This window comes from Aulostomus chinensis, chromosome 9 (genome assembly GCF_037954235.1).
Source record: "Aulostomus chinensis isolate RoL2024-O1b breed Wild chromosome 9, RoL_Achi_v1.0, whole genome shotgun sequence".
Classification (NCBI taxonomy): domain Eukaryota; kingdom Metazoa; phylum Chordata; class Actinopteri; order Syngnathiformes; family Aulostomidae; genus Aulostomus; species Aulostomus chinensis.
This window is the reverse complement of record NC_141328.1, coordinates 4622810-4638680: the sequence shown is the minus strand read 5'-3', so window position 1 is coordinate 4638680 and position 15871 is coordinate 4622810. Positions and strand designations below refer to the sequence as shown.

The following is a 15871-nucleotide window of genomic DNA, read 5'->3' as shown; positions in this document are numbered from 1 at the left end:
TGCTACTACTACTGCTGCTACTGCTGCCTCGACTACTGCCACTACTGCTACTGCTGCCGCCGCTACTGCTACTACTATTGCTGCTGCTACTGCTGCTCCTGCTACTGCTGCTGCTGCCAGCGCAACATGGCCACTCAGCAAGTAGACAGAGGCAGTCTTGGTGAATCAGCACACACCCTGATCTTCACAGCCTTTACAGATGCCTGCTAAGTCATGGTGCCTGCCAGCAAGAGGCATGGCTAGAAGAAAATGCTATCTTTGTTGCTGGACTTTTCCGTTACTGCAATGCGGCTCTGTGGTTGGTATTCGCAAGATATGGTGAAGAGGAAGCTCATGTCAGTAAACATCAGGAGGAGATTTGGGATGCTCCAGTGGTTCTAAGACTGTAAAACTGAAGATGAGAAGCAGTCATTGTGGCCAAAGCTTCATTCTCCATCTTCCACTCCTCATTTATAACTTCTTCCCTACTCAGCTGGAGGACAGAAAAGCAGGAGGTGTGAACCTATGTGAGACGGGAGGATGAGGTGAGCCAGCAGAGATTGAGGCAGGACACGGATGTGCTTAGCATGAGCTGCAGAGGGAAAGAAGGTCACTTCAGGGAGGAACAGAGGGATGAAAAAAAAGAGTACAAGAGGCATGCTTTGGTATTCACTGCAGCTGCTGCCATCCGGGGGGTTAGTATGCCCATCCACTCACGCCAACATCCCTCACCATCGACGTGCTGGCATGGCTGAGGGAGAAGTGTGACAGGTTGGGAGGAATGAGCCGAGAGCAGCCTGTGGGAGGGGATGATGGCTGGATGTCGCATCAGCCCCGCCACTGCAATACACACTAAACCAACACTCACACAGAGAATGAGATGCAGCAGAAGGCAGAGAGGAGGAGAGACCAAGTGGTATTTCATTTAAAACGCGTAACTGTTATTTATGGACCTTGTGCTCTTCGCACTCGTAGCGTAAACAGAAAGAGCAGTGCCCCTGAATCCTGCTGTTACCTGGTTACCTGTGCAAGAAAAAGAAACCCGACACTAAAGTTACATTTATTATTGGGACAGGTTGCAACGGAGATCCTGCCAGCTCCTCAGCTGGTTCAGAGCAACTGAGACTAGTTCACCGGGCAGTTTCCTGTCTTGGTGCAGTTCATTTGAACACAGATGTTGGACTCCAAGCGCATCTAAACTGGACCAAAAACCAAGACCAACACCTTGTTTAAGAGGTGGCCTCAGTGTGTTCTGGTGCGGTTTGTCAGTGATGAGACTGTGATACCAGTGAATTTGGAGCTAAACAGCTGCTATAACCAGGTGTACTCTGCATCTTTGGATATATTTGAGCATGCAAAGAAGGTAAAACATCAATTAAACTGAGCATAAATGATAGAAATGGTCCAATCTCACATTTGAAGGTGACAAACAACAATCGCTTAAGAGCTATAATTTAATATCCAAGTAGAAAGTGCAGAGATACAGTAAGCACACTGTTCATGTGTATCAACACGCAACAGAAGTCTCGTTTTAAAGTCTCGCGGGAGCTGAGTTGTAGCAGGAAGACAACAGTGTAAACACCAGTGAGAGCCATTCAGTGAAGGGTGGAGCGCAGAAAGCAGAGTTTAAGTTATCTGGAAAAATAAACAATGCTTTATGCGTTTCCGAATTGTGACGACAAAAATGATGTGTCACAGCTTGTGTTGACATTCTTCATGAAGATATGTTGAAGCTGTGCGTGGAAACACTCACCAGCACCAAAGCACTTCCCCTGGGGAAAAATGCTGCTCAAGAGAAATAAGACCCGCTGAAGACAGGTTATTGTGTTGATCAGGCATCAGTAAGGGACGGCAGGATAATAGCAGCGCTTCAGTGGACATAATCTGATGATGACTAATGCTCAGTTGCTGGTTTATTGCCTTCCTGCTCAATTGAGGACCGCTTGTATTCATTATTGTTCCGATTAATCATTTAAATCTAAAAGGAAAAGGAAACAGGAAGATACCTGAATTATCCTTATCTGGACCTTCCAAATGTTATTAGAACATATTGGTCAAATCCAGATAGTGATATTAGTCCATTTGCAGGGGTTGTGTTACTCTCAAAACAATTCATCCAACTTTTTACAGCTGAAAAAGTGACCAAGAGCGTAAGCTACTGGTGGATGATGCAAGCGCAGTCACTGCCAGAAGATGGCAGCAAAAGTGAGGAATTATAGCTTTGACATGCTAACAGCGTAACAGCAGAAAGCGTAGCTGGCGTGGGGCAGGTGGTGGACCGGATGATGAGAGAAACACTAGAACAAGAAAAATCGGCACACTGTAGCTGGTAGCTCACTCCAGGTGAGATTTAGAAGTGCATCCACGTGTAACATTTTGAGCTCGACGCACAGATAAATCACACTTGAAAGAAGCAATAGTGTGCAGACCTTTCTTGTTTAAATGACATTAAAGTTACCCAGAATTCCTCAGGTGGCAGTGTGAGACTAAACGGTTGAAAGTAATAAACTTCTGAGTGTATTTGTGAGGTTTTATGGATGTTTTCCTTCTCATTTTCCTCTCGGGGACATCAAAAGTCATCTTTTTGCAGAGGATCTGAAGATATGAAAACCGCAGAAATCAAACAAAAGTCAAAAACAGACGGTACGCAATCAATACTACTCTCAACTGGCCAAACCACAGCGCAGACACAAGCTGTACTACAGAGTGAAGCTCCCTCTTCTCTCAAATACTCGCTATGTGTAGACAACAACTGCATGCAACAGGTTGTATCCTGAGGCAGTTGTCCAGAGGAATTGTGTAACACACAAACACACTTAACAGGTTGGAGAGAAACTAGATACAATAAAAGGCTAAATTAAAACACTCCATCACACAGGCAGCAGAGAAGCTCACAGGTTAGCGATGGCTGAGAGAGTGTAAGAGGACCCAAGACGGGTAGGAGGTCTGTGGAGTCGGTCCCAGGAGTAACAGGTGGGGGGCGCCACTGAAATGATCTCGCAATCAATTATTCAAGCGTATTGATTGTTCCTGGTGGCAGCTTTTATCCTCACTAATGCCCTTGATTAAAGAAATATTAGGCGTATTATATTAAAAACAACCCAAAATGTTCCTTTGTCATGGAATGTAGAAGAATGAAAGGTACAGTCGTCTCTCCTAAATGAAAGAGTTGTACAAAAAAACTCAAACTTGTTTTTAATCTCATTTCTGTCTCGTCATGAATTTACACGTTTTGCAGCTCATTCCTCCCACCACACGGGGGGGGGGGGGGGGGTTCCTCATGAAGACTCAGAATAAAAGCCACAGAACGAGATTCCCTCGACTCTGAACCTCACCCAGAACCGAACCTCATTACCTCCGCCAAAGAGCTTGTGTGATCACCATTTGTCTGGTGGCGGAAGAACTCTAAAAGCTGCGGATGAATTTTGATGAAATTTGACATGACGGTAGAATTTGGGTTGAGGAACATGAATCTGACAATAACACAAACCCTGCACAACAACGTGGTTGTTTGGGAGAAATCAATGTCAGCTTTATCGATACAGGAGGACCTGCACATTATGATTGCTTTACTTTAATATGCAATGAAATCGATCAGCTTTGGTTTAATGATGAAATCTGTGTCCTGCAGTACGTCAGGCTGCTCTTCCAATGCATTTTCACTGTTACCTCTATTGTTGGCAGTAAAGTGTGTTTATTCCAGCCTGGCGAGACTATCTGACATTTTTGTGGCATTTATCTGAAAACTAGGAGTACCTGAAAGACAAGCTCCTTCAATCACAACCTGCTCCTGCTCTTGTGTAACTGCTGCTATTGAGTCTGGTTCGACAATAAATGCAATTTACTACATCAATCAAATTTCCAAAAACCAAATTGTGATTGTACCTGTTGTAGTAACTGCATATCCTTTAAAGCAAAGATTTTCAAAGTGTTGGGTGACCGCTCAGTGGTGGAGGTAAAACAAAGAGAAATCAGTTATTGAAAGGACATCATTAGAATATTCAAACTGTCTTTAATTTGGTTCAAAATAAAGCAGTTTTGGGGGAATTATGCAGTTTTCCTACTTTGCAAGAGGCAGAATCTCATAAAAGACTCAGGGCAGACTGCAAGTACTCTGGAGTTGTGTGGAGCAGTAACACCGGGCTAGCTGGGCTAAGCAGCTGACATAATAATGACCTTTGGAGGCGTCCAGAACTCAAACCCTAAGTAACGTGAGGAGGGGTGAGGTTTCTCCATCTAGACCTCCTGAACTCATATTCAGCATTCAGATAGCATCTCATCTCAGGGACCGTCGATCGCCATCTTTCAGGATTACTAAGAGGAGGAAAATGGTTTTTACATTATTTTCACGTCTCCACTATAGACCTGACAGCAGAGTTAAACGGTCCATCCATTAGGCTCCATGCAGCACAGAGGAGAAGATCTAAGTCTGTTTACAGCATTAATCAATGAGCTGCCCACTCTCAAGTCTCTAAGCTGCAATAGGCATCACTGCGCTTCGACTCTCAATCGTCCCCTCAAGGTTACTGCCCATTGGTTCGCTCCTCCGTCAGGAGGGGGGCTGCATACTGAGTGCATCGCCTGATCTGGACCCTGAGGACCTCTCAAGATAAACTTTCATCTGTGATAACGCAGGAGAAGCGAAACCACCGGATCATGTTAGGATTTTAAAGGCTGCAGACGTAATTGCCATGGCAGCTATGAAAATTTCGTGTGAGATTGTGAGGACAGATACGAGGCGGAACGTTAATGATCCTGTTGTCAGTTTTACTAAGGGAACATGCTGGTGATGGGTGGGGGGTGCGAGGGAAAGGGGTTTCAGGCAAAAGCGAGAATCAGTGTGAAGTAAAAAATAATGTAGTGAGGGGAAGAAAATAACAGAGGGAAAATGTGATGATAAAGCATAACTGACGGAGAGGTGGATATGAATTCAGACAAACTAGGCTGGCAGAAAAGGAGGAAAATAATCCAACGGGGAGGCAAACTGACAGAATTCTAAACGCCTCCTTTTTTCAAACTGATGAAACTTTTCCTTGTACAAAAAAAAACCAAAAACAGTTGCACTGCTCAGAACTTTGCGACATCTTGAGAATGAAACCGTACATCCACACCGGTCGGCCAACATCTGATCCGCCCATCAGTCGACTCGTCTTGGCTCGGGGCAGCCATCAATGATAGATGAAGCATGAATTAATCAGGAGGGGGGGGCAAGACAGAAACACACAGCGGGGGCCCCCACAGGAGCCTGCGTCCAGAGCAGCGTGTCAAAGTTTAGCTCAAGTGTCAATTAGCACACAAATGGCACTAGGTTGAGCGTGTTGAATGAGATAATGCTCACACTCAAATATGAAACAGGAACATTTCTTGACTTAAAGGTACAAATTTGGTCTTTGAGAGGCCAGAAGTGCACTTTTAACTCCCAGGAAAAGTGCAAAGTGATTTAAAACTCACTCTTTTATAGAGAGTGTAGAACTTCTATGTAATTTCACAAAGCCTGAATGACTGCTACTGCCCACAGATGACGACACACAACAGGTACCTATCAGATGGGCTCTAGTACAGTAAGTGGCATAAAGTGGCCCCACACGTCCTTATCCATCGTACTTTGACTGGGACTCTTGGTAACTGTGAAAAGAAACATCTTTTTTTTGTATCATATCATACAAAAAGTCAAACCTCTGTGTTGACGGGTTTTGTTTTTTTTTCGTGTTGCAAAAGTGAATTGAATGGAAAAAATTTCAACCTGCTGAAACTTCAACTTAAGGACTTGGAACAAAACACATTTTAGCAATTTGGTTTGTATTCTAATGCTATCAAACTGTTTTGAACGTGAAAATGATCATGAGCTGAAAGATAACTCCTAGGATTTTTTCTTTACTGTTACGTGTAATGTCTTTTTTTTTAATTTTTTCTTAAACAGATATGAATTCGTTTTAAAGAGGCATCATTCAAGAACGTTACCGAAGTCAAGTCAGGACCTGGAATCATTACAGAATCGCCATCTTATGCCTCTGAGCTCATTAGTTCCTCTTATCAATGTTTTCCTGACAGATGCTCCCTGCGGGCCGGGGAGAGCCGAGAACATGTCGTTTATTTAAACGCGTGCAAATGTTTTGCACATCAGGATTCAGATCCACGGACATTAAGCATCTGCAGCTCTCCACCGGGATCAATGAGTGAATCAACAAAGAATTGGCCTGATGAGAAGGAGCTGCAGGATTCGGTGAAAAAGCTGCACTAAGATCATGGTTTACAACACTGCAACGTAAAGAACGAACGCCATCAGGAGTCGATCGGCTTGTTTAAGAGAAGTGACAGAAAAGAACTGATCATTCTGTGTATTCGTGCGGCACTTGAACGTGTACCTGACACAAACAAAGCACTTTCTGTTGTGCAATAATGTTCCAAAAAAAAAAAAAATACCCGCGTTTGTTTTGTTTTGCGATCACACAGGTTGGGGCTGTGAGCAGTGTGCAGCCCTAAACATTCCTAGCATTCCCCCGCCCTACAAACTTAATACCACTCATAAAATGTGACATGAGTCTCATCACATGACACAGATAAATCATTCCCGTCTCATCGACAGGTAAATCAGCTGACGGGCCAGCACCAAGCCGACCTGTGGGCCAGGAAAAGGTGTCAAAGAGTGACACCAGGCTTCCATGACAGTCCAGGGGTTTAAGGATATGAAGCTAATTGATTCAATTAGACTTGGACTCACCTCAATGCTGCAGGCCGACTGACATTGTAAGCTGGCAAGGCAACCACCAAATCCCTGCTAAGTGTTTGCAAAGTGCTACACTCAGCAGTGCCTCTATCAAAGCCATCTATCCTCACACACACACACACACACACACACACACACACACCTTCTGTCTCAAGAGACAGGTTTAAACGTCAGTATGGTTTAAAATCTATTGCATGTGTGTTGACAGTGATACTTTCAAACAAACAAACAAACAAACAAACAACTTTCGGCATGCATCCGAGTGTGTAGCTTGAACCTGACTCGACTGGATCAGTCGTGCATGGATGCAAAGAAGATTAAAAACACACAAAAAGCTGCCAGCTTAATCGCGGGTCATGGCTTATGTTGTAGTTCATGTGGATCTGGGCACTTGCTTCACCAGCGTGTCCCTCTGTGGTGAGGTTTGGCAGGAAAAGTGCTGCAGCAAAAGAAAAAAAAAAGAAAGAAAAGAAAAAAAAAACAGCACTGCAGAAGAGGTTTTGCCTCCCTGGATGAATGGGAAATGTAGACGCTGACAACACGAAACTGACCTTTACACTTCCAAACACGCGCACGCGCGTCACACACCTGATCCACACTACTGGCTCAGCTGTAAGGCTTTAACCCCAAAGTGGATCGTATTGATTTAAGGTGTACACAAACACACACACACACACACACCTGTACGAAACGAAATTCACATCCATGACAGGTTTTGTGGGCTGGGTAGTTAAAGGGTGTGTGTGTGTGTGTGTGTGTGTGTGTGTGTGTGTGTGTGGTGGTGGGGGGGGGGGGGCTTTTATGATTCAAAAGAAGGATGAGCACACACCTGGTTTCACTGTCTTCAGGCGGATGGGCTCTCGAAAGTGGCGGACGACAGCCAGAGTGTCTCGGTTGGTGAGTCCGCTCACCGGGGTACCGTTCACCTCCAGCAGCACGTCCCCACTGCAGGGAAACCTCCCGGCGTGACAAACCATCGCCTCGGCAACTATGTGTCCAAGATGTGGGAACTCTCCCAGCTCCGCGCCGCCTCGCACCTCCACCACCGTGACCAAGTCCCCGGTGCCCCCCCATGACACGCTGCACTCCTGCACTTTAGCGGACCAGTGCTTCTTCTTCTTGAGTGTCTTAGACATTGTTGGTGGCTCTTGTAAACCAGGCGACAAGTCCGAGAACGGTTGTCCTTCAACGGAAGAGCCGCTTCGGATCCTACGACGCAATGACGCACGGAAAAATCATCGCCGACTGGAGAAGTTGGAGCTGCTTTCTTTGTCTTTTTATTCCATTTCACGGACTTTTTTTTTTTAAACGAAGCTCCCTCGGATGATGATCAGTCCTCCCATGGAATCACTCGAGCATCACCTGTCTGGGATGCGAGACGGACTGCGTCAGTGTCGCATTGAAGCGGAAAGTGTTGGTTCTGATGCTGGAGGGTCTCGATCCCGCTGCGGCGTGCACTTCAGAACAGCCTCCTCCACCCCGCTGTGACACACCGGCGCACTGGAAACCTTCCTTGTGTTCCAGTTTACACTTTTCAAATTGTCGATCTCGTTTTAGAAACTGCCAAAACACACTTCAGATGGCTATTAAAAACTTTAGAAAAAAAAATTAAAAAAATTAAATAAAATCCACCAAAAGATGGTTGGAGCTCTTTCATCCAACGCAACCGGAGAGGCAACTTTACTGCGCGCACCTGTCCTCCCCTCCTGCCCTCCTCCACGGTGACATCAGCGCCACAGTCCTTGGAAACGGAAAAACATACCTGTCCCTCCGCTCAACCCAGACGGTATATGAACCTTCAGAGGAGCACAACCCGGCGCCTCCCTCCGCTCCTCTCGCTACCTCTGCCGCGGCACTCTGGACAGTTTTTTTCCGCTGAGAAAATGCGCAGCAACAGCAGCAGCAGCAGCATGCAAGAACCGTGATCCGATTAGGCTTCACTCCATAACTTTTTTTTTTCATCTTTTCCGTGTTGTATTCCTGATTGCAGCGCCGTTTGTCCAATCAGAAGGCTGGGGGGCGGGTCTAAATTCAACACTCTTGACCAATGATGGAGGAGCGGGTGGCGGGTCTTCTCGTGAGGCTGGGAAGCGCTGGGTTTTGTTTCCATAGTGGGTCAAGCGAGGCGGAGTTCCCGCACTGGAACGCATATTTTCACGTGGGAATTGCCTGGTCAACATACTTCAGTTGGTTGTGCGGTTGTCGCGTTTCGGTTTTATATTACAGCAGGATTATTTCCCGCACACATGCAGTGTAGCACACAACCTCCGATGGATTCTTGACACTTGGACGTACTTTAAGCTTTTAGGTCCCGTTAGACGTGTCGGAGAACTGCTGCCTCTCCTGTCATACCTCATGGGCGTGCTGACGCCATTTCTGGCACAATCCTGCCCTCTTGCGGTTGTGATTGGTAACTGACGGAACCTCAAACCGTCGGGAACCCCGATGGCGCGTCAAAACACGAAAATATGATTGATTGAAATGTTTGTTTCTGTCAAACAAAGAGCAACCGTCGAAATAAATACTTAAAATAACTTAATAAGCTCAGTGACAGGACCCAAAAAAGGAGTAATGATTGTATGAATTCCTGCCCCTTCTCTACGAACCATACATTTATTCATATAGTCACATTTCAAATTGATTCTATTCTTAGAAATAAAAAAGTCAAGCCTTTGCTCCCACATACAACAAAATCTTACGTGCGTTTTCTTTCATGAGGTTCACACTGACACATTTACACACATCAAATAAATTCCTAATATATTCTATACATTCATATGCACACCGACCCAGTACGAATTACATTATGTCACAATCAAGTTTTCATGTAGAAGTTCAGATACGAACCAATTTCCTTCACCCTATGAATCATGTATCAAATAATCACTCAAATTTCTGGTAATTATCTGCACCTTATCAACATCAATTCACTCATCAATAAACCTTTGATTTATCTTCCATAAATGAATATTCTTTTGTAAAGTATCTATGAAATAAATACTTATATACGAGAGGCCAGATATTTACATACATATTTAAATAATGAGACAACTGCTCATCAGAAACAGTAAAAATATGAGTATAAATATGTGAATTATAGGTAAGTATGCGTTCATACACGGGGGGCTGGATGTGGATGCAGTTAAACTTCATGTGTGAAAATCCTTTCTGTAAAATAAAGTACATAGAGAATGTTTACTGTCGAGGATCAGCAGCTGCTACACTGTCAGTGCTGCTGTTAATGATTAATATTAAGTCAACTCTCCGGCTCACCTCTCAGTCAGCGTCCTTGCAGGCAAATGGACAAAGCAGAGCCGCATATCAGGCAACAACTGATAACGGCCCTGTTTTTGATTTTCCGACCTCTCTGCTGCCCGGCTGCAGCGTTAAGGTGGTATTTATCACTCACACACTCAGGAGTCAGGTATCAGGTAGGATCAGTACGTTATTTCTCCATGTAATGCGCCGGATAATTTTTCAACAAGGAGCTACTTCCTCGTTAATTTCTCCCCATAGGAATCATTTTCTCTTTTTACTTAGTTTGTTGATATGATCTTTTATTTCTCTCATAAATGCCAGATGTTCCTTATGGATGTGGACACAAAATGTAGCAACGATACCTCCCTCCCCATGTGCTGTAAGTTGTACGGGGTTTTCTTTTTGAACCCTATAATAATGTGATTAAATATTCCTCCTATGTGGATGTCATTCCTCTTGTTGGAGTGAAGTAAAAAATAAATGCCAGACCTCTTTTTCTTCTTTTCCTTCTTTGCTGTTAAGATGAATCCTCAGGTCCATTTGCCCTGATCGTCATCCCTTCTCTGTTAGCTCTGAGCACGGTTTTTGTGGTTACTCTGATTTTCTGCGGGCTCTACAAGAACAAACAGAGAGCACAGAGCCCATTGAATCATTTTGCAAATGGTATGAACTTAAAAACAATGCACATCTTCTTTTCAAATAGGCCAGAAATGAATCAAAATCCAATGTTTCACATGAGCGCCCATCACCAGATGCTGATACTGTTGTGTTTTCCTACCAGGCCAGCAGAGTGTAGCTCTGGCAGCAGCCTCTCTAAGTACTCCAAAGGTCCAGGCAGCTTTGAATCCATGGGAAATCCCAGAGGAGTGCACTCTTGAGGAACTCAAGTTTTGGCAGAAGGGCTATTATGGCCCCATTTGTAAAGGTCTACTGAAGGATGGAAGTGGAGCCTCGTCTGATGTGGTGGTTAAATGTTTACGAGGTACAGCATGAACGGGACATGAAGATTGGGAGATTATGTGAATGAACTGTCAAATATATGCATGGACTCGGAGATGCCTACATCAGCTTGACAACCGATATTTTTCTTTAAATTATTATTAGTTGTGCGTTCCGTTCCTGTCCATGAGATAACTCAAGAACACCATGAGAGATTTTTTTTTTTTTTTTTTTTTAATTTGGCATAAACAGCCACTGGGATCCAAGGATGAGCTGAAAAAATTTTGGTGGTCAAAGGTCAAGGTCACTGTGACAAGCAATTCATGTTACATATGTTTACCAAATGTTTTATTCTTGATTGTTTTACTGTTCCAATCAATGTCTCACGTCCTCCTTTCTTTTTTTTGTGTTTTTTTTTGTCCACTGCTGCGAACACAGTTTCCCTCCTGGAGTGTATTAAACATCACCCAAACAAACAGCCCCAGTCTGCCCTGTCACGTAATACCACTTTGTACCTCAAGAGGCCAGTAGTGAGTCACTGTAGAGTCAGTCTGGTCCCAGACTGATATGAGAGAAGGAAGTAGAGGTGCACTTTCGTGTTGCAAAGTGACCTCACCTGGATGTTTCCAAACAGATGTTTTTGTGCAGCTAATGGCAACAAAAACTGTACCAGTTAAACAGTCCAAATTGTTTCTGAGGCTATTTTCATTTGTGGCTAATAAGGTCACATGAATGAAACAAGTAATATAATCTATGGTTATTTTACATTTTAGGTGTCACATGTCAAGGTAGCAGTTAGAAGTTGGCTTTTGTCAGTCGAATGAAGCTAAATTGTTTTGGGTTGTTGGTTTTTTTTTGCTGATCAAACGTTAATTATTGCATTACTTCAAGATAACAGCTGTTTTTCTTCTGGTGACGGCTTGATTTATTTATAAGAAAACAAAGGGCAGATTTCTAAAGCTAACTTATTGGTCTCAAGAATGGAATTTGTTTTTTTTTTTTTTTTTCCTCAGTTTTCTAGTCATTCTCAAAAAAATCTGTCTTTTATTTCTCTTTGACATAAGATAAATTAATCTGTTAACATGAAAAAATAAGGTTAGTTATCTCTCCATTGTATCATGAACTTGTGAAACATTAGGAAGAGTGAGAGAGAAAGAGAGAGGGGGATGCTCCGCTCTGTTGGTTTTTCAAGGAACTCTTTAGTTGTCCAGTGCTTGCACATAGTACCTTTAAACACACGATGAAAATGTCTTATTATTTTTTCATTATGAAAATTCCCCATCCTCATCATTTAGTCAATTATTTTGATTAAAAAGAAGTGCAGTTCATGAGTTCAGCAACACTCACTATGTTTGTTTTGTAACTCCAGATGGCCCCAACCAGCCTGAAGTCAAGGAGTTTGTGGAGTGGGTCCTCTTCCATGCTACAGTGTGTAAACATGAGAATGTGGTGCGGATGTTGAACTGCCAGACCAAGCGTCTGCCCATGTACATGGTCTTAGAGGCCTACACTCCAGGGAACCTCCTCCACTTCCTCTGGACTCTCCGAAAAGTAACAATAGCACAAAACTTTTGTCAGGCTTCCTGTCGGTGATGCTCGAAACCTCCAGATCCTCATCTTCATGAACTCCTCTCTCCTCCAGAGTAATTCAAACACTGTAAACGCACCGCAGAGCTTCTCTGAGATGTCTGTGTTTCTGGTGGCAAAACAGATCGCAGCTGGCCTGGTAAGTTCAATGTATTTGCCCTTTGCCCTCCAAATTTGTCAATAAAGATTCATTGGAGTGGATGTAACCATCTCCTCGCTCAGGATTACCTGATGTCAGAACACCGGCTGGTGCACGGTGACGTTGCAGCCAGGAACATCTTAATCGGCGCTGGCCTCTCAGCCCGAGTGTCTGGGATGGGTCTGGCGTTTGGAGGACGCGAAACAGATTCATCAATTAGACGGAGGGATGCTGAGGTGCCGCTCAAATGGCAGGCTCCAGAGAGGATTATGGTGCAGCTCAATATCGACAGGAGCGATGTGTGAGTTATGACGGAGACATGGGACGTACGCATATTCATCAAAAACAGAATCTGTTTTTCCCTTTAATCTCTGAGATATTAATGTGTTGATCTGTTAACGTATTCCTTTCTCGAGGTGGTCATTTGGAATCTTGCTGTATGAACTGATTACCCTGGGTAAGGTCCTCTCATCCGTGAACAAATCCTTTAGCACATTCTTACTGTAGCTTATCAATATGCTCCTTCCTACAGTGTGTAGAGGAGGGATCGCTACACTTTCAGCACATTCATAGAGGCAGTAAGCTCACAATCATTCTTAAGTCTACACTTTTTGTTTTTATCTCTGGGGCAGGTTCGCCCCCGTATCCTGAGCTCGAGCCTCTTTCTGTCCTTCCAAAACTACAAGGATCTTATCGAATGAAGAGACCAAAGAATTGTGGAGGAGCTTTGTAAGTGACGAATGAATCACAAGGATGTATTTCGCTAAAATTACACTCTCCCTGAACCACTACACATACAAGTATGAGGATAAATACTGAGAAAGAGTTTAATATATCAGAGAAGTGTTGGCCTGCTGGATTAGAAGATCAACAGCACTTTTCATGTTTGTTCCGTGAGAGACAGCAGCTGCTTAGCGTAGCATTACTCAGTTTAGCATAAGATGGAAGACCAGCTGCTATGAATGTCACAAACTTAACATCTTGTTCAGTTAAAGGTACTGTGTGAAAGTACTGATCAACTGTTGAAGTTACACTCCAAGCGCGTGCAGCGTAGTACTACAACAGTGAGGTGTCCACCCCTGCTGTGCTTCCGTCAATGTATTTTGATATTTTGAAGTATTGGATTTAAAAAAAAAATGAGAGAAACCGCAAAACCTGGAAAAATCTCTCAGATTCACAAAAATATTTTTCACCTTCTTGAGGTGGTTGTTTTATTTCCAGAGGAGGAAGTAAATGCACAAAATGGGAGTTGAAAAGCCCTTCTGGAAATGAGCTCTTGTGAACCTTTCACTGACCTGCTGGTTCTGTTGCTGGTGAAGGCCCAACGTACCCCTGAGAAAGTGTTTCCTCAAGGACTCCCTCCACTCATCCCTGCTTAGCAGCTGACACAATGTCTTCTTCTATTGCCATTCCAACAGCTGCATGTGTGACCTGTACTGCCAACCTCTGATCAAAATCTGCATTGCATTGTCTGCTTTGCCAGCTCAGATCTATTTGACAGAAACGTGCTTATTCCTTTCATTTTTTGCAAAATTTCATATACTATTAGCTGCATGTGTATGCTAACAGCTCAGGTATTTTGGGAGGTAGACATGCAAATGTTTTAACACCCTGAGAATAAGAATTTCAGCAAAACTCATTGTTTCCCTTTCATATTTTTGGTTAACTTTGCTTTAACTATGCTAAGCTAAGCTACCTTTTATTTATATTTTTATAGTTTCACGCTCACTGCAGAGCAGTAAGAACCTGTATTTTTTTTTTTTTGTCATTTTCCAATCTGCTAAGTATCTTTTTAATTCCTCATGCATATTTTTTTTTAGGTACGATTTAATGAAGTACTGCTGGATGTGGAGTTTCAAAGACCGACCTCCGTTCTCAGCCGTTATCAAGCTGCTGGAGTCTTCGCTGCATGCAGCTGCTACTGAGGCCATTCGTGTTCCTAAGGAAATAGACATAATAGAGTATAACCGAATGGCGGGGCTCCCCTGGTAGAAGAACCATGTGGCAACAGTCATTAACAGGAAAAGATCAGCATATAAAGTGTGACTATACAGCCCACTGAGAGGTTACAAACTTATTTGTTTTGTTCTTTTTAACATTAAAAATGTATAAAACTATGAAAAAACAAGGGCTGCACGGTGGTGCAGTGGTCAGCACTGTGGCCTCACAGCAAGAAGGTTCCGGGTTCGAGTCCCGGCTCGGACGCGGGATCTTTCTGTGTGGAGTCTCCATGTTCTCCCCGTGCCTGTGTGGGTTCTCTCTGGTACTCCAGCTTCCTCCCACCGTCCAAAGACATGCAATTGGGGACGAGGCTGATTGATACTCTAAATTGACCGTAGGTGTGACTGTGAATGTGAATGGTTGTTCGTCTCTGTATGTTGGCCCTACGATGGACTGGCGACCTGTCCAGGGTGAACCCCGCCTCTCGCCCGTAGATGCTGGGATAGGCTCCACCCCCCCGCGACCCTTATTAGTAAAGAATAAGCGGAAGACGACGATGGATGAATGGATGAAAAAACAACATACTCTCGCTGTGTGACATGAAGATGTGATCAGTTAAGGACACTAACAGCCAGCCATACTTGCTTATTTTCTTTTCCTCGTCACAGTAATGAAGTGTACTAAAGCAAAGAATTGTTTTTATTGATTGAAATCATTTTTCCTCTTAACCAATGGTCAAAGTACAGTTGCGTCTTTAATGCTCTTGGCTTGCATATATATTTATAACTGTGACTAACTTTACAATTTGAAAACCAAAACATCCACACCAGAAAGCTGAATACACTCGTGTTTGAACATGACACTGTCGACGTTTTTCACATGATCATAAACCATGTCAAAAAACACAGTGTTTCTATAGTATTTGATTCCTCTTAGTAAGACATATTTAGATAACTCACAAAAAGCGAAAATTACTGTATTGATTATGGCTTATAGAGGGTTCGAATCAAAAAAATCACTGAAAACTGAATTCAAGGTCATTCAAGATGTGTGGAGTGGATCAAACTTTAAAAGTGTGTCATGTTTAGGACTTGTCTGTTGCTCTGTGCTCTTCATGAAGTTTCTTAAACATTTTACAAAACTATATAATCTCCCCTTTTCTTTTTCACAATGTAAAATCTCGTGCCAGAAAGCTGTCCTTGCAAAGAACTACAAAAAAAGTTATGTCCCTCATCCTGAAAACTTGCCTGATAAAAGGGTGACAACACTCACATGCAACAATTTTTAACCTCTGTTCGATC

At 43.4% G+C, this 15871-nt stretch overlaps 2 protein-coding genes and 1 long non-coding RNA gene across 10 annotated transcripts in view; 1 reads left to right on the top strand and 2 right to left on the bottom strand.

Moving 5' to 3' along the window:
- The window catches only part of magi3a (membrane associated guanylate kinase, WW and PDZ domain containing 3a), a 140305-nt gene extending 131642 nt beyond the window's left edge, over positions 1-8663 (bottom strand). For all 8 annotated transcript variants that reach the window (XM_086213251.1, XM_086213253.1, XM_086213250.1 and 5 more), the window contains exon 1: positions 7536-8663. In XM_086213251.1, coding sequence (XP_086069377.1) covers positions 7536-7842 — 307 coding nt within the window. In that variant the 5' untranslated portion in view covers positions 7843-8663. The remainder of the gene's footprint in view (positions 1-7535) is intronic.
- Positions 8664-9989: 1326 nt separating this feature from the next.
- Positions 9990-15860, top strand: LOC147255485 (tyrosine-protein kinase STYK1). The gene is made up of 10 exons (XM_086213262.1): positions 9990-10137; positions 10286-10343; positions 10487-10627; positions 10746-10946; positions 12273-12454; positions 12546-12629; positions 12713-12930; positions 13046-13086; positions 13262-13358; positions 14450-15860. Exons 1-10 carry the CDS (start codon positions 10006-10008, stop codon positions 14619-14621), a joined length of 1326 nt encoding a protein of 441 aa, XP_086069388.1. The 5' UTR covers positions 9990-10005; the 3' UTR covers positions 14622-15860.
- LOC147255486 (uncharacterized) lies at positions 11891-14151 on the bottom strand. The gene is made up of 3 exons (XR_015117849.1): positions 13925-14151; positions 12719-12811; positions 11891-12599 (listed from the first exon to the last, which is right to left on the bottom strand). It is a non-coding gene; the product is annotated as an uncharacterized LOC147255486 (long non-coding RNA).
- Positions 15861-15871: the final 11 nt, after the last annotated feature.

Coding starts and splice junctions, on each gene's coding strand:
- LOC147255485 (XM_086213262.1), top strand. CDS start 10,006: ATGGACAAAGCAGAGCCGCATATCAGGCAACAACTGATAACGGCCCTG. Junction 10,628..10,745: donor ATTGAATCATTTTGCAAATG/GTATGAACTTAA, acceptor TTTTCCTACCAG/GCCAGCAGAGTGTAGCTCTG. Junction 12,630..12,712: donor AACAGATCGCAGCTGGCCTG/GTAAGTTCAATG, acceptor CTCCTCGCTCAG/GATTACCTGATGTCAGAACA.